The sequence below is a fragment of the Crocodylus porosus genome, unplaced genomic scaffold (genome assembly GCF_001723895.1).
Source record: "Crocodylus porosus isolate Cpor-Errol unplaced genomic scaffold, CroPor_comp1, whole genome shotgun sequence".
Lineage (NCBI taxonomy): Eukaryota > Metazoa > Chordata > Crocodylia > Crocodylidae > Crocodylus > Crocodylus porosus.
This window is the reverse complement of record NW_017728913.1, coordinates 2,438,099-2,459,207: the sequence shown is the minus strand read 5'-3', so window position 1 is coordinate 2,459,207 and position 21,109 is coordinate 2,438,099. Positions and strand designations below refer to the sequence as shown.

General features: G+C 40.2%; 1 protein-coding gene across 1 annotated transcript in view; it reads right to left on the bottom strand.

Moving 5' to 3' along the window:
- Positions 1–21,109, bottom strand: part of NAA15 (N(alpha)-acetyltransferase 15, NatA auxiliary subunit) — a 65,350-nt gene that overhangs the window by 22,611 nt on the left and 21,630 nt on the right. The window contains exons 2-13 of the mRNA XM_019534364.1: positions 20,223–20,307; positions 19,099–19,203; positions 17,827–17,984; positions 15,691–15,825; positions 15,380–15,533; positions 6,074–6,193; positions 5,230–5,325; positions 4,983–5,089; positions 4,655–4,727; positions 3,536–3,705; positions 2,707–2,859; positions 339–467 (exon numbers count right to left, since the gene is read on the bottom strand). Of these exons, the coding sequence (XP_019389909.1) occupies positions 339–467; positions 2,707–2,859; positions 3,536–3,705; positions 4,655–4,727; positions 4,983–5,089; positions 5,230–5,325; positions 6,074–6,193; positions 15,380–15,533; positions 15,691–15,825; positions 17,827–17,984; positions 19,099–19,203; positions 20,223–20,307 (1,485 nt within the window). The remainder of the gene's footprint in view (positions 1–338; positions 468–2,706; positions 2,860–3,535; positions 3,706–4,654; positions 4,728–4,982; positions 5,090–5,229; positions 5,326–6,073; positions 6,194–15,379; positions 15,534–15,690; positions 15,826–17,826; positions 17,985–19,098; positions 19,204–20,222; positions 20,308–21,109) is intronic.

Below are 21,109 nucleotides of genomic sequence, written 5' to 3'. Positions count from 1 at the left end.
GCATAGCAAATCCTCTCAATCAGACTTTAATGGTACTTTGGGACTGTGCACAGCATTATAAATGGTCTTGTTGGTGAACATCCATGTAAAGTAACCCCTGATTTAGGTATCTTAATGCTGCACATAATATTTCCACCAAGCACACCTAGACTGCTGACATGAATAAGACTAAGTCTGCAGGACTGCATCTTAAATAACAGCAGTTATAAGTTTAGACAAGGGTTTGGAAGGCTACAAACCACAAGGTACAAAATGTAAACACTGATGTTCAGATGCAAAAATGTCATTACAGTAAAGCTAAACTAGAAATATTAGACTGAAGTTTAGTAGGTACATACTCTCTCAATTTCATGGCATTTCTTAAGTGCTTCTCCAAATTTATTCATTGCTTTATAAGCCTGGGCACATTCTGTCTGGAACCACATGCACTGCATTTCATTCAAGTTTTCTACAGCTGAGGTTCCCTCCTAAAAGCAAAAATAGAAATATTAGAAATATTTCAAGTCATTTTAAAAAAAAGGTCACATTACAAGCAGTACATCATAATTTTTTGAAGACGTATAAAAGAAATGCCATACATAAAAGTACACATACAAATACTATATTAAGAAAAAACACTTTCAAAATCATCAACTCAAATGATAGAAAACACCAAAAATTAAGGTTTCCCTGTTAATTTGGCCCCCCAGGTATACAGGCATTTCACTAAAGTCTTTAATTGCATGATCATAAACTTTTTCTACAAGATCTCTTCATCAAATCAGGGCACAGAATGGATGTAATGAAGAGTGAATAGTGAAGAAGCTCCATCATTACGTATTTTTAAATTTGGAATTCCCTTTTTTTTTTTAATTTAAAAAATCTTCATAAATCAAATCCAGACAAAAAAAAGTCCAAAAAGAATGCTCCTATGGGATGTTTTTAATACATGAATGTGTACAGCATCAACCTCAAACTGTATCTTAAAAAATTCAGCTACAGGGTGCACTTCACTGGTACAGTTTGGCTGCTCTACATTAGTTCTACAAAGCAGCTGGAGCTTAAAGGCCAGTTCACCTGGGTTTACAGCAACTCTGCCCTGTCAGCAGAATGCAAAACAACTGAGTGTATCAACCAGTTTTACCCTCCCCCCTCTCATGCTACTGCCTTGTCTGCATACACCCCAAATTCTTTTTTCCTGTTTCCCCATACATCCTCTGCTTAGGCACACCTCAGTTTTTTCTCTCCCGTCTCCCAAAAGGAAGAGAGAAGCAACTTAAATTCTGGCTAATGCCAACACAGCTCCATTGGTTGTACCACTTTTGAAAGAAAGCAATACTTTCCGAATACTGTGAAAACGGCGTCAGCCCATACTGAAAAATAAACTTTTATTTAAAAATGGCAACACGTGATTATTAATGCTTAAAAGAAATCTTAAAATGTATTTTACACAACAAGATTTCACGGACTTTTGACTGACTCTACAAGTTTTTTTTGTAAGTTTAAAAAAAAGGACCCACACAAAACTATATTTGTCCATGCCATAAGTTACAAGGCAAAATAAAATAAAGCATGCAGAAAGCAATTTTTTTCTTCCACCTAACTCTGACTTCTCTTGAGGCCTCAAATAAAATGAAACTTGCCTTGAAGACCATCAGGCACAGAGGACTGACCAGGGGGTATGGAGGGATATTACTGACCAGAGGACTGAAAGAGATGAACAGACCTCAGTGGCCCTTTCCCAACCAATGACATGGAAACCATGAGGAAAGGCTGTTACCCCGGGAATGGGAGAGACTCTGTGGGAACAGGAAAGACCCTGTTCCCCCAAGCACTACCAGGAATAACAAGGAATAACAGCTATAAATTGACTGAGAGTAGGTTCAAGCTGGACATCAGGAAGCATTACTTCACAGTCAGGGTGGCTAGGATCTGGAACCAACTTCCAAGGGAAGTGGTGCTCACCCCTACCCTGGGGGGTCTTCAAAAGGAGGCTAATCACCTTACTGGGGTTGTTTGACCCCAGCATTCTTTCCTGCCTATGGCAGGGGATTGAACTTGACAGTTTCATAGTTGGTAGGGTCGGAAGGGACCTGAGCAGATCATCCAAGTCCGACCCCCTGCCCCGGGCAGGAAAGAATGCTGGGGTCAAACGACCCTGGCTAGGTGTCTATCCAGCCTCCTTCTGAAGAGCCCCAGTGTAGAAGCAAGCACCACTTCCCTTGGATGTTGGTTCCAGATCCTAGCCGCCCTGTGAAGTAGTGCCTCCTGATATCTAATGATGATCTGCTCAGTTCCCTTCCGACCCTACCAACTATGAAACTATGAGATCTGGGAGAAAAACGGGATTTGAGAGCTATTCCTATGCATCTTGAAGGAATCTTGAAAAGTTAATGTTAAATTTACTGAATTTACTTAAATTTTGAGCAAATTCTCTCTCTATTTGAAGTGCTGTGCTTGTAGGGAACATATGCTATAATCTTCATACATGGCAGATGTTAAGTCCATGCGTTAAGTGCAAAAGAATCATCTTAACTAAGGAGTCATTATCTAGTCACAGCATTACTAGTAAAACAAGCAGAGTAGTTTGAACAGTGAGTGGGAGGACAGCAGGGAGTAAAGCTTATAAATCATCAAAATAAAGATTCCAAAACAAGTCACCGTAAGATACTTTACATGTCATTATGCTACATCTATTAACTGAAAACTATAGTAAACAGAACAGACCCTTGTAAACTTAGAACACATTTCTTCTGCCTCTTTAATCAAGTTGGCTTTCAACATGTATTTTGCACATTTGGAGTTGATAAATCTGTCTGCTGTGTCCAAGGCTTGGGCCTCATCCATCCACCTTGCAGCTTCTTTAATATTCCCAGCATGCTTTAAAAGAAATACAAATCAAGTAAGGAAGTTGTATAATGCATACAAGTTATCCTTTAGTCACTCATCCACCCTTCATTAATACAATGAAGCCAGGCACCAAGTGTTTCTCTTTAAAAAAACTGTTAAACAAATCAAGATCCCACCAGTGCAATTGTATATTATGGCATTACTGTTCCCTTATTTATTCTGCCCAGACATCAAGATGACTTTTTAGTCCATACTTTGCAAAAGTATCTGCAGTATCACTGCATCTTTGAAAAATAAGTTCTCAGTACAATAAGCTAATTTTGAGTAAGTAGAGAAGTTGGGTGAGACCAGTTGTTAAGACATTATTCAAAATATATGTATCAATATTAGATTTGTGAATATACGACCTAAACACCACTATAAAATTAACAGTGTACACTGTAGTAACTTTCTCGGTAATAGTCCATTTACAGTCAAACAGACTCCTGTGCATGTTTTTTTAAAAAATCCATTTAACAGCACTTCACAAAATACGGTAGAAGCCTCTCTCTAGATCTTAGATTTTGCAAAGGTTTTGCTTATGCAAAACTCCCTCCTCCCTCAGTTAGTATTCATACCAAAAAACACGGGAAAGTAATAATTATGGTGAAAGGTCTTGCCACAAGAATCCCCACCTGGCAGCCAAGAATAAGTGGATCAATGTTACCTTATAGATTTTAGCCTTCACAAGGAAGAGTTCTATCAAGGTTGGAGTACTTTCTATAGCAGTGTTTATGTATTCCAGAGCCAGGGATGGCTGCCCGATTTTATCATAATGCTGTGCCAAGTAGTACTGGACCCAGAGTAAAGTGGTTGGGGGTTCTTCTTTACCATCATCTATGGAAAAAAACATTGTAATGTTTTCCAATTTATCAGAATATAACACAAGGAATATACTACTGATACAAGTGACAGGAGATTTACTCACACACACAGTATATGCAGTACACCAAGAGACTGGAAAGATTATAATTTTCCATATTAGCTTTCAACAGCTATAATTTAAGGCTATGTGCACATGATCCACTATGTGCACATGATACTGCTTCACATAAGTAAAATTAAGCTCACTGCTGATTTGGGACCAACGCCTGACAAGCAGAAGTTCCCCAAGTATTACGTTTTTTCATGATGTGACACTATTACATTTGCACTTTAATTTAATTCTGAAATCTCTAATATTTTCAGTGAAAGCCAAGCAGAGAGGCTTCTTCAGGCACACGTAAGCAGAAATGTGCACAGTTTAAATTTTTAAAACCATGCGAGTTTGTGATTAAACATTTAATTCAGTTTCAGTTAAGAAATTCCACTTTACAGTATTAAGCTAAAGACAGATGAAGTGAATGATGAGACGAGCTTAAATTAAATCGTAAATCTGTCCGTACACAAGACTTCATTGAATTAAAAACACTCTATATGCAAACTTGTAGCAAATAACCTTTTTAATTTCAAGGAAAAGTAATTTAGTTCATAGCTTGAGAAGGATTCCAAGATAGTACAGACTGTACTATCTTTATTCAAATACAAGATGAGCCCCCATATACAAGGACTTGTGACAAGAACACCAGTCATTAGTGAGAGGCTAATTAGTACAATTAGTCTTTTGGGGGAGGGGGAGAGAAGAGAAGAGGGGGTGTCTGGGGTACACACACTCCGAGTCAGTGCTGAGTTGTGCATCCCCATTTCTTCATCCTTCCCAAGAATACTTGTGTTTACCTCCAAATTAGCAAATTTTACATACAACAGGCACAGTATTTTCACAAAGTATGCAGTCCTTCACACTCACCATTTGGATTAAATAATCGGCAGCTTTTAAGGGAAGTTTCATAACCTACCACCAATTCTTCTATGATTGCCGCCTATACAAAGACAAGACAGAAGTTTATAAAGCAGAAAGTATCCTACTAGATTTTTTTATGGCCTAGAACTATCACAGGAAAAAACCCACACCACATAAACAACAACAGTAACAATATACATTAGTGCTAGAAAAAGCTACTGAGATCTCAAACCAAAAATGAAGCTAAATCTTGTCAGGAAAAAAAAAAAAAGTTGTTTTCATTTCTATACCTATAACACAAATAAGCTATTAAAATATTCACAGATTTGTTTACCTTCTCTTTATCTTTATACAGTGATCTCAAGGTATTGAACACAGGTGGACAGCCTTTGCTGAAATTCATCCGTAGAAACTTATCGAGACATTCCTTAAATTTCTCACCTTGGGGGAAAAAAGACCTGTTGATTTTGTTTTATCAAACATTACAATACTATTTCTTACGTTATTAGTAGAAGTTTTAAGAAAAATAACACATATGTAGATGCAAACTGGCAGTATCTTCTTGCAAAAAATGCCCTTACCAGATAAAAAATTTAATGGCAATCTTCTCGGAACTAGACCCCTTGGATACTTAGTCCAGGCTTCTTCATAGATCTTTAACCTCTCCAACATATTGGCTAGAATAAAACAAAGTTTGTAAGCCACTAAGGTTTTTGGGTAACTAAAATTTGATTAAACAAAACCCAGAATTATGCAGTAAAGTAGTGACTATAGGGTTGGTTTTTTGTTTTTTTTTATGTGAAAGATATTTTGCACTCAGTTCATTTTCAAAAAAGACAGCTTTAGGCAAGACAGCATCAGGGAGTTTCTCTGCCAGCTGGCAATAAGAAACATTTTCCTTTTTTACAGAAGGTTTCTCTGTCCCATTCCTGTATTAAAGATCAAAACAAATATAACTATACAAGAAGAGCCATGAAGTAAACTTTGTATTTGACAGGCATTTCAAACATGAAGTAAATGAACTGACAAAAAGTTCATACTTCTGTCTGAAATCTACAATACCTGTAATACCATAACAAAGAAACAGAGGAAAAAATCCTAAATGAATAAAGTCCATTCTTTAAAAAACCCCAAAGAACTTTGCCTTCTTTCTACCATTTAGAGTGTATTCACAGCCCTTCTGTTTGTGTGAGCAGATGACATTTACTGATCTGCCATATTCCTTTTTACTAGATGAACACGGGACACCAAAGAATAAAGTCATGAAAGTCTTCCAAAGTTACAATGACAAAAATATGTCATTACTCTTAAAAAAACAAAAGCTAAACTATAAGTCTCGAAGTGGTCTAGAAGTTCTCAGTGGATAGGTAAATCCCAACTGGGCAAAAATAGCTTTGATGCTCCTGTTACAGCAAGAATCATTACCAGGTTTCAGTGCCTTTTCTAAGCCTTTGTAGTAGGCCCAGTTTTCAGGATTCCTTTCTTGCAATCCTCTGTACACCTCAGCTGCTTCTTCTGGCCTGAAGAGTTGTAACAGAAGTTCTCCTGTTTAAAATTCATAAAGGTATACAGACAATGTGAGGAAGAAGGCACCAGCTAAACATTTGTCAGTAAGCATTTCTCTCTTTTTTAAGAAATAAATTCAAACTATAGAGATGAATTTAGAATGGTAGAGATGCACTGCATAACTGGCACTATGAACTAACACATACATTTGATAATAAAGCTAATTTTGAGATAAAAGTTTCCATGACTTATCTACAGGGGTGTAGGTGGTAGCCATGTTGGTCTAAGCACAAAAGCAGACAAGGTGCTTTGGGTGAATCTGATATATTTTATTAGACCAACTTAAATAGTTGGAAAAAACATTTTTAGCAAGCTTTCAGGTTTAAAAACCCTTCATTAGGCTAAGGAAGCCTCTGCAGTTGATGTGTGCTCTTCCTGGATGGAACGAATAGTAAAGAAGCCAGAGGCTGGGCTGGTATGCATGCCAGACAGGCAGTCAGTAAGCTTGCTAAAAAAATTTTTTCCTCAACTATTTAAGTTGGTCTAATAAAAGATATCAGATTCACCCAAAGAGAAGTGGATAACCTTGAGAAGCTACACAGGCGGGCCACTCATATGGTTAGGGGCCTGCAGGTAAGGCCCTACGAGGAGAGACTAAAGGACCTGGATCTCTTCAGCCTCTGCAAGAGAAGGCTGAGAGGGGATCTTACAAATTCATCATGGGGGAACAGTAAGAAATTGGAGATGCTCTGTTTACCAGGGCACCCCTTGGAATAATGAGGAACAATGGCCACAAACTGATGGACAGCAGATTTAGGTTGGACATCAGGAAGAACTTCTTTATGATAAGGGTTGCCAGAATCTGGAATGGGTTTTCAAGAGAGGTGGTGCTCTCCCCTACTTTGGGAGTCTTTAAGACAAGCACCTGGCTGGGGTAACGTGACCCCAGTGCTCTTTCCTGCCCAGGGTAGGGGGTCGGACTCGTTCTACTGAGGTCCCTTCCGACCCCAACCGCTGCGAAACTATGAAACCTTGTCTGCTCATGACATAACTGAAACTTTTAATGAGTTGCTGGCTAAAGGCTTCTGAAAGGAGTCAGACACCATTAAAAGTAAAGAACAAAAATGTTAAATAAAAGTGTTGATTAAGACTAAACCAAAACTATCCAATTTTAACTACGAGAAACAATTAAAGATGGTACAAGGTGCTCCATGTTTATAACACTGTTTATTTAATTTGAAATTCAAGGATGGCTTTTCACACTGCTTAGTAAAGCTAACAAGAAATATGCAAATTCACAAGTTAGACTGACAGTTCTCAGTAAGATTCTCCAGGCAAATCCTCAGATTTAACGTCATAGAAGTTTGGCTATACTGAGATAGTAACTAAGAAAGAATTTGAACCAACATTCCAGCTGATCTGCAAGCCAAAAGATAATCCAAATAGTTAATTTCAGGGCAACATTGGCTCAGCAGTGCTAAGCAAATTAAAAGCAATTTTATGTAGTAAGCTAGTCTGACTGAATACAGAAGATGGGAACCAGTGATTACAAGGGAATCACTTCAATTAGAATTTCACTAACTTAGTGCATTTGGCTCTAAAAACAAGATAAAAATCTCACCTACCCTTCCTCTATCCCACCATGAAAACAGAGTACACAATTTTAGCAAAAGGCAAGCATTTGTTACAGAAAACTTAACTTAGTCTAGAGTCTTTCATAAAGTAAGATGATTTGATGCCAAGAAGAAACCACACAGACCCACCCATCAGAATTATGGAACCAGAAAACAGTGAGGCCATGAAAAAAAGTGTCCATTGTCAATTTAGTTCTAATTTATAAATGGCAGCATGTTACTCAGTTTTCATATTCCATTTATAAAAAGTTTCATTATGTCCTTTTCATATGTTAGTTCACTTTTCTATAGTGCTCACTTCCATCTAAAACAACAACAGCCTCCCTTTGACAGATAAAGGGGCTGAAAAACAGGTTAAATAATCTAATCAATATCTCAGAATGTTGTGGAAGAACTCCAATTTAGAAGTTAAGCTTCAAATCCAGTGCTTTGTTCAAAATCTGTCTGGTGTACACATGGTATTACAGATGTTTTAGATACATGCCCCATTTCAGAAGTGATACAATATACTTAAAAAATTATGTGAACGTGTAATTAAAGGACTATATAAACATATTCATAAAGAGACAGAGCTACACAGGCATTAATTAACCTTGGCATTTCCTGACTTGGGTCTTGTCAACAAGTACATCCTTAAATTTAATCATGGGTTCAATGGAATTGCCACTCTACTGAAGGCTAAGTGTGTAAGCAGGTATAGATTAGAGTCCTGGACCTTAACTATACAATGTCAGTGTCCAACAGCATCTTCAATAACAACATGTTTGAAGGACTTCAGGGGTAGAGAGTATTTTCTTCACAGTTTCAAAGCTCCACTGTCTTGTAGAACTACTGAAGTATTTGAGTTTTACAATACTGAATTATTTTGGCTAATTATGGGACTTTTGCTCTTCTTGAGCAGACTACTGGAAGTACCTGCCCTAGATCTAGAAGAATGGTTTTCCACCCTTTTCGACTTGAGGAACTCCTCCATAACTTGTGAACTAAGTGGCACTCCTTTTCAAAAACTAAATTTATTGCAGTGCTTATCTCCTTGCAGAGCAGCCAAGCAGGGAGCCTGAACCTCCCCTTAGCTGTTCATTTCTTCACACTTCCTAAGGCATCCTTCAAAGGATCACAACACCCCAGTGTACCCTGGCACCCTGGTTGAGAATCACCATCTTAGATTGTGACAGCTATGTAAAAGTTGGTTACCCACCACGACATTATTTTTTAAGAAGATGGTATAGTAATTAAGCATTAGAGCTGTGCGGGACGGCACCGTTCTGTTTTGACTTGCGTTTTGAGGTTTCGATAGAACAGCATTACATTTCAAATTTTGTTTTGATTTGAAACCACTGTTCTGTTTAGTTTTGTTGAAACATTGACGTTGCTTTGACATTTTGCCCATAGGCTATAAACGGGGAAACTCAAAACAGCCTCTCTCATCTGGCAGGCAGATCGGAGGCCTGCAACCCTGGGAGAGCTGTGGGGGCTGTGCCAGTCCTCCTGGGGTTGCAGGCCCTGATCTGTGTGCCAGATAAAGGGAGGGAAGCCAGGTGCCTGGGACCATGGAGCTGGGGAAGGGAACTAAGCCCAACTGCTCAGTTCCCCTCCCCAGGGCTAGTGATTGCACTGGGGAAGGCAGCTCACCCCAGCTGAGCTCAGTTCCCTTCCCAAACCCAATCAGAATTCTGGGGAGGGGAAGTGAGCAATGGGGCTCAGTTCCCTTCCCCTGCGCTGCGATCAGCTTCCCACAGCCTGGCTGCAGGAGGCGGGGAGAGCCAGGGCTGTGATTCCTGTCCGGCTGAGCCACATGGGGCTACGGAGCCACTGGGAGCGCAGCCCTGGTTCTCTCGTGTCTCCCACCACCTGGCTGCTTCAAAACATTTCAACTAACCTCGTTTTGTTTTGAGGCTGTTTTGAAGCCCTTCGTTTCATTTCAATTTCAAGCTCAAACAGCAAAATGAGTCGAAACAGTGTCAAAACAAAGCAACCAGCGAAATTTCACACAGCCCTATTAAGCATCAGAATTTACATGAGATCCATGATAGCATCATCCATATAGTTTCATGCTCCTCTACAACTGTGATAAATTTTTGGAATAAGCTCTTTAAGACAAGGAACTTACATAACAGGGCTGTCATTTACCACCTCAGCTAGACCATTTAATTGAAAGTGTCTGAATTTCAATAAGTGTTCTGCAATGATTAGAGGGATAGTTTTAATCCTGGTCAATTTAGCCAATCCAATGGTTTAAACATTTGCTTCTCTGTTCACAGCACAATTTAAATACATGGTGTGCCATTAAAAGAACATACCCTTTAAAAACTGGTTCCTACAGATGCCTTGCCCACACAGATTCCACTCCAGGCACAAGTATTTAAAAAAAACAAAACCAAAAAAAACCCCACCAGCTTATTTTTGAACAGCAATAGTCATTGCAGGAATGCCTAAGCTCCCTCACGCACTATAAGTAAGGACCTCCCAAATTCATGGTGGAAGTAGGGTGCACTGTGGCTCCTTTAATCCTGCAGGTTCCCCTATGTCCTCCTTCTCCACTGACTGGTAAAGGAGCCCCACTTACAGCTTGCTTCTGATGAGTGAGGAGGCTAAAACTGTGGTTTTAAATATGGTGCTGTTTTTGCCTCCTGCCACTGACTGGCTCAGGGGCCTCAGATGTCTCTACTGTTTGCTGCTGACTGGTGGGGAGGCAAAAACGGTGCCAAGTTTAAAACTGTGGTTATAGCTTCCCTGCATATCAGGAGGGAGCAGTGGGACCCTCTGCTAATCAGCAGTGGGGTGAGGGAAGAAGGTGAACACCAAGGAACACGCAAGATTAAAGGAGCTGCTGTACACTCTGCTTCCGCTGTGAATGTGGTAGGTTCCTATCTATAGGCTGCCACAACCAAAAATAGCAAGGGAAAAACCACTACAAGAATAGTTTACATCTTCCATACCAGAAGCCCTTGATCTAGGGACCCCAAAATGTTGCCACGAAGAATAGGTTGCAGAATCTTTGTGGACAATGCATCTAAGTGTATTGGATGGTAACTGACCACACTTGTGTAGCTGTCCACAGGGATTCTGTTGATTGCTACCAAGCAGTTCCCTTGGCTGTGGAGGCCTCTCACTTAATAAAGTGACTGCGGGGCCTCTTTACTGAAGTGAGCATCTGATGGAAAAAGCTTGCACCAAGGAAGAGTGGGAGATGGGACAAAACTTCAGGTAGTTGGAGCCAGCTGCTGAGATAAGTCATGGAAGGTGCTTACATCATGGTGGTATATGCTGACATGCGCACATACCGACATATTTACTACCACATGTTACTACCAAGGATTGGATAGTCTAAATCAGCGGTGCTAATCCTCCGTCCCAGGGACCAAATCCAGCCAACAGAGCCAGGCTCCCCACAGCTCTGGAAATTTGGCAGTGGGAGAATGATAGTTGCAGTAGTTGTTCCCAGAGCTGTAGCAATTAACACTGCCATTGCTCCACTGCTGCCAAATTTCCAAGTCTGTGGGAGCCCTGCAGTTCAAGTAATACAGCCCCATGTACCAAATCATGCTGGTGTGCAGCCACTCTGTGGCCACCTGCAGACTGACCCCACATACTAACCTTGTGTGGGTTCCAGCCCATGGACCAGCCCCACACATAGGACCCAGACAGGGGGCCAGAGTGGTTGAGCTCCACTGGTCTAAGTAAAGACAGGTTCCTGACTACAAATACTACAAGTAACTATGAATATGAAGTATTATTTCTTGGCATAAAGTGAGGCTTTATGAAGAAAACATAAGACCTAGGAATTAAGGCAGTAATACAAGACCAATTTAGAATACAGTTGAAGGATGCCCTTATGAATAGGGTAACCATATGTCCCAGTTTGGCCAGGACAGTCCTGGATTTCATAGGGCCTCCAAACATCCTGGCTGGTGGCAAGTCCTGGATTGGCACCACCCTGCCTGCACCTGCCCAGCCAGGCTCCTCCTGCACAGCAGTTGGAGGTGGAGAGTGAGCTGCACTGAGCACTGCTCTTCCTGCCTGGGGTGAGGATCAGCTGGGGTGGGATGGGATGGGATAGGGTGGGGTAGGGGAGGGGGCTCAGGCAGCTGTGCGGGGCAGTGCAGGTTGGTGAGAACCAGGAGGGCACCGCTCCCAGCTTCTGTCCACAGGGACTGAAGTCTGGTCACGGGGCTCTGCACTGTCCCACCCCACAAAGCTATCAGAGCTCCTGGGAGCCATGGGGTTATGTGCATGCGTGTGCAGGGGCATGACTTGCTGGGGTCTGTACAGTGCTCAGATAGCAGAAATGCCAATTGGTGCTGGGGAGTGGAGACTCTTGAGCTGCAGCTGGTGCCAGGGAAAGGGGCTCCAAGCTCACTGGCTTCGCCTGGCCCAGCCATACGCTTCAAGTGTGGACATGGCCAGAAGGTGCCCGCACTGGGAGGGGTAGTGAGGGGCCACAGCATGCTGCAGGCCTAGCCAGGCTCATGTTTCTGCTGCTGCTATGGCACCAGCCATCACTCGGCTGTGTGCGTGTGCATAAGTATGCATCTTACCCCATCCTGATTTTCTTCAGAATGACATGGTCACCCTACTTATGAAGCATACGGAGGCCGTATCATAGGGTCTTTATGTTACTGGCCTCCAAAAACATGGTAGGAGGGAGCAGTTAGCCATGGGATCAAATGGGGACCTCTACTAAACTGGTATTGCCGAACTGAAGTCACAACAACAGGAAGGCTCCTACCTGTCAAAAAGCCATGAAAAAAAGCCCATAAAGAAAGTTGATATTTCAGGATGGTCACATACAACATTATTTTGAACAGACAAGGTAGGCTGCTTTATAATTTTTTTAGTTATTTAGTCAAAGTCCCATTTATTTCATATGACAAACTTTTGTTTAATAGAGAGACCAGACCTCTTTCAGGAAAGACAGCAAATAGTCCAGGATAGATGGAATTTAAGGAGAAAACAGCAGAAGCTGTTACTGGCTTGCCCAGAGATTCTCTCCAACTTCACTGCAGAAACAAGTTGAATAGAAAGCTCCCTACCTTGCAAGAAAAATCGTGCTCCTCAGCTATTTTCTGAAGAGGAGTCATGCAGCCAGGGATGGTTCTACAGGGCAGCAACTGGCTGTACTTTTGGGAGACTAAGTCAGGAAGTAGTGGTAGAATGACGGATGGCTCAGAGTACCAAAACTCCATGTCCCAAGCTGGGGTTAATGGGACAACAATGGAGTGTTTTTTGATCTTCTTGGTAACTCAGAAAATGACAAGAATTAGATGGATGGCGTTTAATAGTGCGATAGCCCATGTTAGAAGGAACGCATCTATTAATGAACCTAGACTTATATATACAGTACACAAATCATGAGAGATATTTTTTGTAATAAAGTTAAAATATGTCATAGTAGGTTTCTGACTTCTAGAGTAATGTGTTTTATTTATTTTTTGGTTCTAAGATGGAAACTCCATCCCAAAAAGAGTATTTCTGGGGGGGAAAGGGGAGGGGCTTCTGGTGGCAAAGATGAGGGGTTAGGAGGCGGGACTTTGCCGGGGCAACTATCAAAAGGTGGTATTGAGAGTTTGCTAAAAAATTAAGCGGCCCTCAAGCCAAAGTAACTGCCTACCTTTGTCCTAGACCAACCTTCCAGAGTGTCTGCAACCCCACACAACTTGGTGTCAATTGAAATTTTTGAAGTGTCCACTGAGTTCCATCATCCATGTTCTTATATGGTTAAATTCTCAAGGATAAAGAAAGAAAACCTTGAATGTTACCCTTATGATCCTGAGCTTCAAAAAGTACAGCACGGCTTTATGAAGAAACTGCAGTTTCTGAATCCCAAAATGATGCATCCCAGAACTAAAGAATCTTGGTAGAAAGAGGCACTGCAAACCTTTACCAGATCTGTCCATCAACTTAACCATCCAATATGACAGGACTATTTATGACATGCTTGTTGGCTAGATGCACGAATCTCAGCCAGCTTTGTAACGGAGACAGGTCAGGAATTATATGAACTGTCATAAGTGCAAAGTGATGTACTCAGTGTAGCTGAGGTAGATGCACATTGACATGCTGGGTTGTACATGGAGGTTAGCAATAGGATGGGATCTACCATCTCCTGGAGATGCTGAGGCAGACATTACCTCACCAATCTGGAGGGCAATCTTAAATACTCTGATGATCTTCATGAACAGAGCTGTGGTTACAATGGGCCTTTTCTTGTTGAGCCCGAGGCCCATGAGACAAAGGATCATAGGAATTGTTCTGGTAGCTTGCTACAGATTTTCCACAAGAGTTTACCTGCTACTTAGGCTTCTCGCCTGCAAAAGCAGACTCTTCACCAATAAGTTAGATTTGGAAAGCAGTATTCTAATCCATGGTTCAGCAGCCTTTTGCTGGCATGGCTCAGAGCTTGCGACCTAGCTGTGGCTACAGGCCTAAAGTCTCCATAACCAGAGGAGCCAGATACCTGCACTTCCCCAACCCTTCTGCCATAAGAAAAGCGCAGACATAGCAAGCAACAGTTCTGCAGACAACCAGAGTACTGCAAAAGGGATGGGCAGCACAGTGAAGCTCCATGACAAAGATCCCCCGTATTGGATCAGATCTCTTTACAGGCCAAATCCAGTCTGCAGGCTGTAGGTTTCCAACCCCTGTTCTAACCCATTTAATGAGATTTACTATTTTCTATTCATTCTTTTTGGAAAAGGTGGGATAGAAACTAGGGCACACTGGATTACTGTGGTAGGCTCAAGGAGGCCTTCGTTAGTCCATATCCCAAACCTGCCTGGTTCTGCATTTGGAGCTAGTCCAGCCATTTAGGTTTTTTCTTGCGACTTCTGGTAGAATAGCTAGAGTCTTTACAATTCTCCTGGGATCTTGTGGGGGGAGGAGGAGGGTAGAAGGGAGGTGATAAGAGGAGAGAGGGAGGAAAATTTTCAAGGGGGAGGGACAAAGAATTGACACTTTCCATAAGAGACTAAAAGGAAATGCTTGGAGGGAGTCTATCACCTCCCTCAAAGCAACTCTCAACCCAAGGTGCTATTAATGTACAGATCAAATATTTTCTTTCTAACCTCTTGCAATTTGAGGACTCTTAGGGAATATTTATGCAGAGTTTCAGATGGAACAGGATTTTTCTTCAAGTTTACAATGTACTTTTAAACAGCAAAATCTAGTCCAAGTAATTCAGAACAGTTCCCTAACAATTTTAATAGGGCATTATATTATGAAAAGTGAAAATAAAGATGCATTTCCTCCCACTATTAAACCTATTTTACTCGTTCACTTCTCAGCTTCAGCAGTAGAAAAGAAAGGACTTAATTATAAATTGTCAACACATGCACTAATACAATGTTAGTGCAAATACTACAAGAAATATTTATAAAAACATTAGATTTTAGTGAAAATACTTTTTAGACGTTAAACCTTGTTTTTATTAGATGCTACACTAGCTCAATTGACTTGGTCTTATAACTCACTGAAGAAAAAAAACAAAATACCATTTTCTTAAGCCATTTCAAGTCTATAGAAACCACATAAGATTCCATAATGCTGTTATATACTGGCATACAACATAACTGTATGTGGAAAAGTTAATTACCTTTAGTTTCTTCAACAGCCAGTTTATCGCATATTTGTTTTTCATAGGTACAAAGGTGTTCCAAGGCTTCTTTGTAGAGTTCTGCTTCCCGAAGGACTTGATTCTGATATAAAAGCAGCTCACTGTATTCATAGTCCACTTTATCTGGAGAGGTCTGTGCATGAAAAGAAAATGTGCAAGCATTCATTATTTTATAATACATTTTAACAAATTAATTCCGTTTTAAACATCCAACTAAACACTGAATTGTTTCCATGTTTCAAAGATACTTTTTTGGCTCACTATTGGAAGTCCGTCTTCATTTTTTATACCTGCTGTGTCTTTCTAAATTCCTCTAAAATTTTTGCTGCCATTTCATAATCTTCCAGCAAATGATAAGCAATAGCATAACCAATCCATGATGCTCGTTGTGCAGGGCGCAGCTGAAGTAACTGGTATCTTGTTTCCTGTAAAACAGTAATAACTTAGTTTTGTTGTTAATTCTGACAGGCATTAGAGTCCTCTGTAGAATTTCATTGCTTTAATGTTAAATAATCTTGCTTAAAAATGGATAGTAGAAGGATCAATTAATTGTTTTGCCATATACACTCTTAGACTATGCTGGACGAGGCACAGATACAGAAATTTAAGAGCTGACTAACATTAATGACAGTTTTAAAAGATATGTTTTTCTTAACTCAAAACTTAAATAAAGAGCATAGTTCAGGCTGCTTAATACTGTTCCAGTGTCTTGAATGTATAGTACAGTAATAATACTTCAAGTCAATATGCATTCAGTCATTAGAAATGCCACCCAACCCAGGAGATGTGCTGGTATTAAGAACAGCTCATACAAGCAGCATCCATAACTTAGTCAGAATATAGTAAAAACTGTAGTCGCCAAAGGCAATTCATCAGTATGAGAATTTAGTTGTGCAAATCCTACGGGAGTTTAAGTTTTAGGGTGGTTGAAACACCTGGAACTATATCTGGAAGCAATTTAAAATATTCAGGAGGCGCTAAATACCTAGATGGTAACAGATATGAGCTATTAAACAGCAAGGATTACAAAAAACAAGAGCAAAGAGTACTGATGAAAAGCAATACATCAGACTAGGACAGATGTCTAATTTTAAAATTAATTTGCCTTAATGGCATTCACAGATTCAAAATTGGGAGGAGCTGAGGGTGTTAGGACATGCAAAATACAAGAGGAGCTATAGAAGTAAGCATGCAAATGAAAAAAAATCAACTTTGAGCCAATGTTTGTCAGAGGTATTTAATGCAATTATTTTCACCAGTGAGACAGAAGCTAGTAATTGTTGATACCAGGATCACAGCAAATTATGCACAAAAATTTCCAATGCAAATTTAGGTTAGGACAAAAGGCTCATTCAATTTTGGAAGGTATTTGCAGACATCACATAGAAGAGAGGATGAATCCCCCTCTACAAAAGCACCACAGCCACTTAAAACTAGCAAACACTTTAAGTAAAATCTTATCAAGCTATTAAATAACCGGAGTGTGAAAAGTCAACAAATTTGATCAGAGTTTGCAGGAACCAAGTTAAAAAGTTACAAGTAGACTAGTGAACTATAATTGGTGGTTCTCAACCTTTTTTGTACCAGGACCCATCTGTAAACACCAATGGCCAGTACCGACTCAGTGTCCCTTACTCCCAATCCACTGCCCCCCACTCCCAGGTCCCAGCCTACTAGTATGTCTGTGTGCGGGGGGGAAGGGGGTGGGAAACAGGACACCCTTAAGCAGTCCCTTACAGGCTGGGACTCCTCCAGCCTGCAAGGCAGAGGCCACAGTTTCCCACATTTTTCTCCTTTAAAAGAGAATCCATTTTTAGTTTGTTGATCTATTTTTACAGTTTGCTCGTGAGCCTTTCACATATTCCTGTGGCCCACTTTTGGGTTGCAATGCATGGGTTGAGAAACACTCAACTACACACAGTTTAGTTTGATGATAACGTCACAAACTTTTGACAAATATCAAACCAAGGAGGAAGAGGAATAGTTAGAGGCTTATACGAAGACTAACTAGTTAAAACAAAAACCAAAAAAACTCTCACTGGCTGAATATCAGTCTCTCTAAAAAGTAAAACTTTGTTCAGCCAAAAATGGTCCCCAAAAGCAACTTGTTATTATTTACATCTGCACTAGTCAACATTAAGAAGAACGTACTTTAAAGAACAGCTCTGCACTGAATGATCTAATATAAGCCAGTATATGCATCTTAATAAATCTTCAAATTCTATGGAAGCCAAAGCAGTGCCTCTATATCTGAGTACAAAATAAAGCATTAAGAATGAAAGGGTTTTAATATCTTGATTTGTACGACCATGAAGCCGAAGAAACTAAAGCAAGTTTCTTTAAGTACCTTACATTTTAACAATATCCTACCAAAATATTACTCATGAATCCTTTACCATTGTTTTCATATTAGATACTCTACTTACCCTGTAACCCTCAAGATCTCTCATTTGAATCTGTAGCAGAGAGAGGTCTCTCAAAATTTGAAGATTGTCTTTATCCCATTTCAGTGCATTTCTGTAACATTTGATAGCTTCGTCATACTTCTTGTCTGACCTCTGGAGAAGGCCGTAGACATGCCAGCCTGGAAAACTTGGTTAAGGGTATGACTACATTAAAGAGCGAAGAAAATCAGTCCAAAATGGCCAAGGCAGTATGCTACTAAGTTAAAAAATACCTTGCCCATTTTTTACAACAGGCATTAGTATCACAAAAATTTTCTTCTTCCAGTACATTAACAACTTATAAAATGAAAATATAAGATCATCATCTTACAGTATTATATGCATACCATATTTATAACATACTACCATACAGGATGTTCTCAGGACTATTCCTGTACTTAAAGTTAAACATATGATTAGGGAGCTATCTAAATCAGAGCAAGACAAAGGGTTTTCCACAGCCCATTTGCAGTGTACAGAGTCGATTTTGTGGGCATTTTGCAGTGGATCTGCCCCTCACTGTTGATTGGCCCGAGGGCCCTGCTACTCTCCACTGATTGGCAGAGAGGGCTGATGTGGCCCTGTCCCTTGTTACTGATTAGCAGAGTGGTTTCAGCATAGGAGGTAAGGGCAGTCACCATTGTGCCTGCTCCCTTCATGTCATTCTGCCAGCTGACACCTTCGCACCCTCTTTCCCTGGTAAATTATGAGGCTGGGCAGCAGTGGCCATGAGGAACCACTGGGGAGTTGGCATTTTATATTTAGTAAGTTTTTTTTTTTTATTTTTTTTTTTTTTTATAGGCAGTTCCGTAGGAAATCACAACAAATGCCATTTTTCACGGTGACCATGGAAACCAATGTTTTTTTGCAGTTTCTACAAAAATACAAGGTAAGTAGGTCCTAATGTATGACTAAGAACACCCCTGCATTATGGTCATAAATGAACAATTCTGAAACAAAGATTAGCAGCTTGCTAAGATAGTAGAAGAAGAATAGCACAGATTCACTAACTGTAATTCTTGCTCATGAATGTTTGAGCATTTTAACTGCTTGTGATCATGCTATACAGGTATATAGGTAAGACATTCTTCAAGCATCTATACAAGATGTTCTTCTGTATATATTCATATAAAGAAAAGTCCGGCATTTTTTAATTTGGAAAAGGTTAGACAGTGGCTCATTGACATTCTATGAAAATGATGTAAAAATGCTCTTCTCCATTCACAAAAGCAAAATATATTTCAAAAAGGATACAGACATGGCTCTTTAAGTCATTACGCAAGCCTCTACGCACTAGTTCGTATGCTTCCTCCTTTTTCCCTAGACAGTTCAATGTCAGTCCTTTCATTGCCAGGGTTTCTAAAAAACATGGGGCTGAATTAATGCCAAGTTTACTAATAACAACAGCCATTGTAAAAAATAACTTACAACCACATTTAAGACTCTAGACTCAGAGGAGAGAGAGCAGTCAAGATTTTTTTTGTTTATTTTTTGATTCAAATGACTATTCTTGAAGCAGTCAGTATCTAAGGGTCAACAATATCAGGTTTCCAGTCAAGGATTAAGCTATTATTCTATTTCAAAGCATGCAAGATTTCTCACACTGAAAGAAAGGCATGCCATGTTTACTCAACTGGTGGCTTAATGAAAAAGGTATTTGTTTACAATGAATTTAAAGAAAGACTGGCATAACTGTTCTGACTGACAAAAAGCATGTGTACTGGGAAAAGATAATTAATTCCATAATAAAGAGCTGCAGGTCAAAATAAACAGTCCCCTTTTCTTTTTCATTTGTGGGGAAAAGTGAACAAGTAACAGGACAAGAATTCTAAATGTGGTTCAAACTGACTTAGCCCCTTCCCCAAATCATGCAATGCTTTTTTCAGATGAGAAAAAGAAAAATTATTCCTGAATCAATTTTTAATTTCTGTCTTTAAAAGTATGGCATTAAGGTGCAGGATTTCAAGAGACTGCAGCTATTTCTTAACAATTTCCTCTTAAAATTAACTTAGCCATAGGATTTCTGAGAAGATGCTCAGAAAAATACCTATAAAACTTTAACAGAAAGGCATCAAATAAATACTAGGCACCCCCCCACACCAGGCTCAATGCAGCCCCAATAAATTGGGTGCCACTCAACTGACAAAAGTAATGATAGTGCTTACATTCTTATAGATGGGTGGGCAGTGGGGTTGAGGGACTGGCCAGACAGGGGCAAGCCTAAGCATGTGCTTATAGCCATAGCGCCCATAGTTGATAATCACTAGTTCATAAAAGGTGCCACCTTGTCCTGTTTTCTGCCTAACTTCAGACTAACACGGCTACCTAACTCTCTATTCAGATGATAGACAGTATCAAAATGCCATTTGAAGACTCACCTCCATGTTCTGCAAACTTTGGGTTAGAAAGAATCTGTTTACAGAACTTCAGCCCATTTCTGTACTGCTTATGTTCGTAACACCTCTGTAAAAGAAAAACAAAGTCAGTAACATCTCATACCAAAAGAAACTGTGGAAAAAAGTTAATTCTGTGCTTATATGTACATAAGGGGCAGAGGGAAAGGTGAGGGGAAAAGAAAGGAAGAAGGGGACAACACAATAACCTACACACTGCATATCTTTATAAACCTAAGAACAGGAGTTCTTGGTACTTCCTCACAATGAACCTCATTTAATCTAATAGCCATACTTAGGTTAACTAGTGCATCTAAACACTTGTTATGGTATATGAATCATAATTTGCATCTGAAGATACTTTTTGTTACACAGTACTGTATCTGCTGAGACACTATGGAAGTCATACAAGTATCAAGAGAGATCCAGCAGGCATCTAATGACATGGATGACCCATGTACTCATCCAGTCCCAAAGCTGTTGGCAAAAACATGTAAATGCTTACTACTAAATTCAACCATTCTGCTTACCCTACATTTAATACCAGTTTGGGGACAGATATCTTATGGGCAAGCATCTTTTGAGAAAGGAGCCATTAAAACCAGCACACAATTGTCTTGGTGCTCGAGTCCCCCCACCAGGGGGGACGCCTTGTTGGACCTGATGCTGGCCACAGGTGATGACCTGGTGAGGGGGCTGCGGGTGCTCGACCACCTGGGCGACAGCAATCATCGCCTGCTGGAATTCACCATCCAGTGCAAGGTGGCAAAGGCATGCAGTAAGGCAGCAGCCCTAGATTTTAGGAGGGCAGACTTCAACGAGCTAAGGAGGATAGTTGGAGAAGCGCTGAGGTCCCAGAGGGAAGGGGAGCC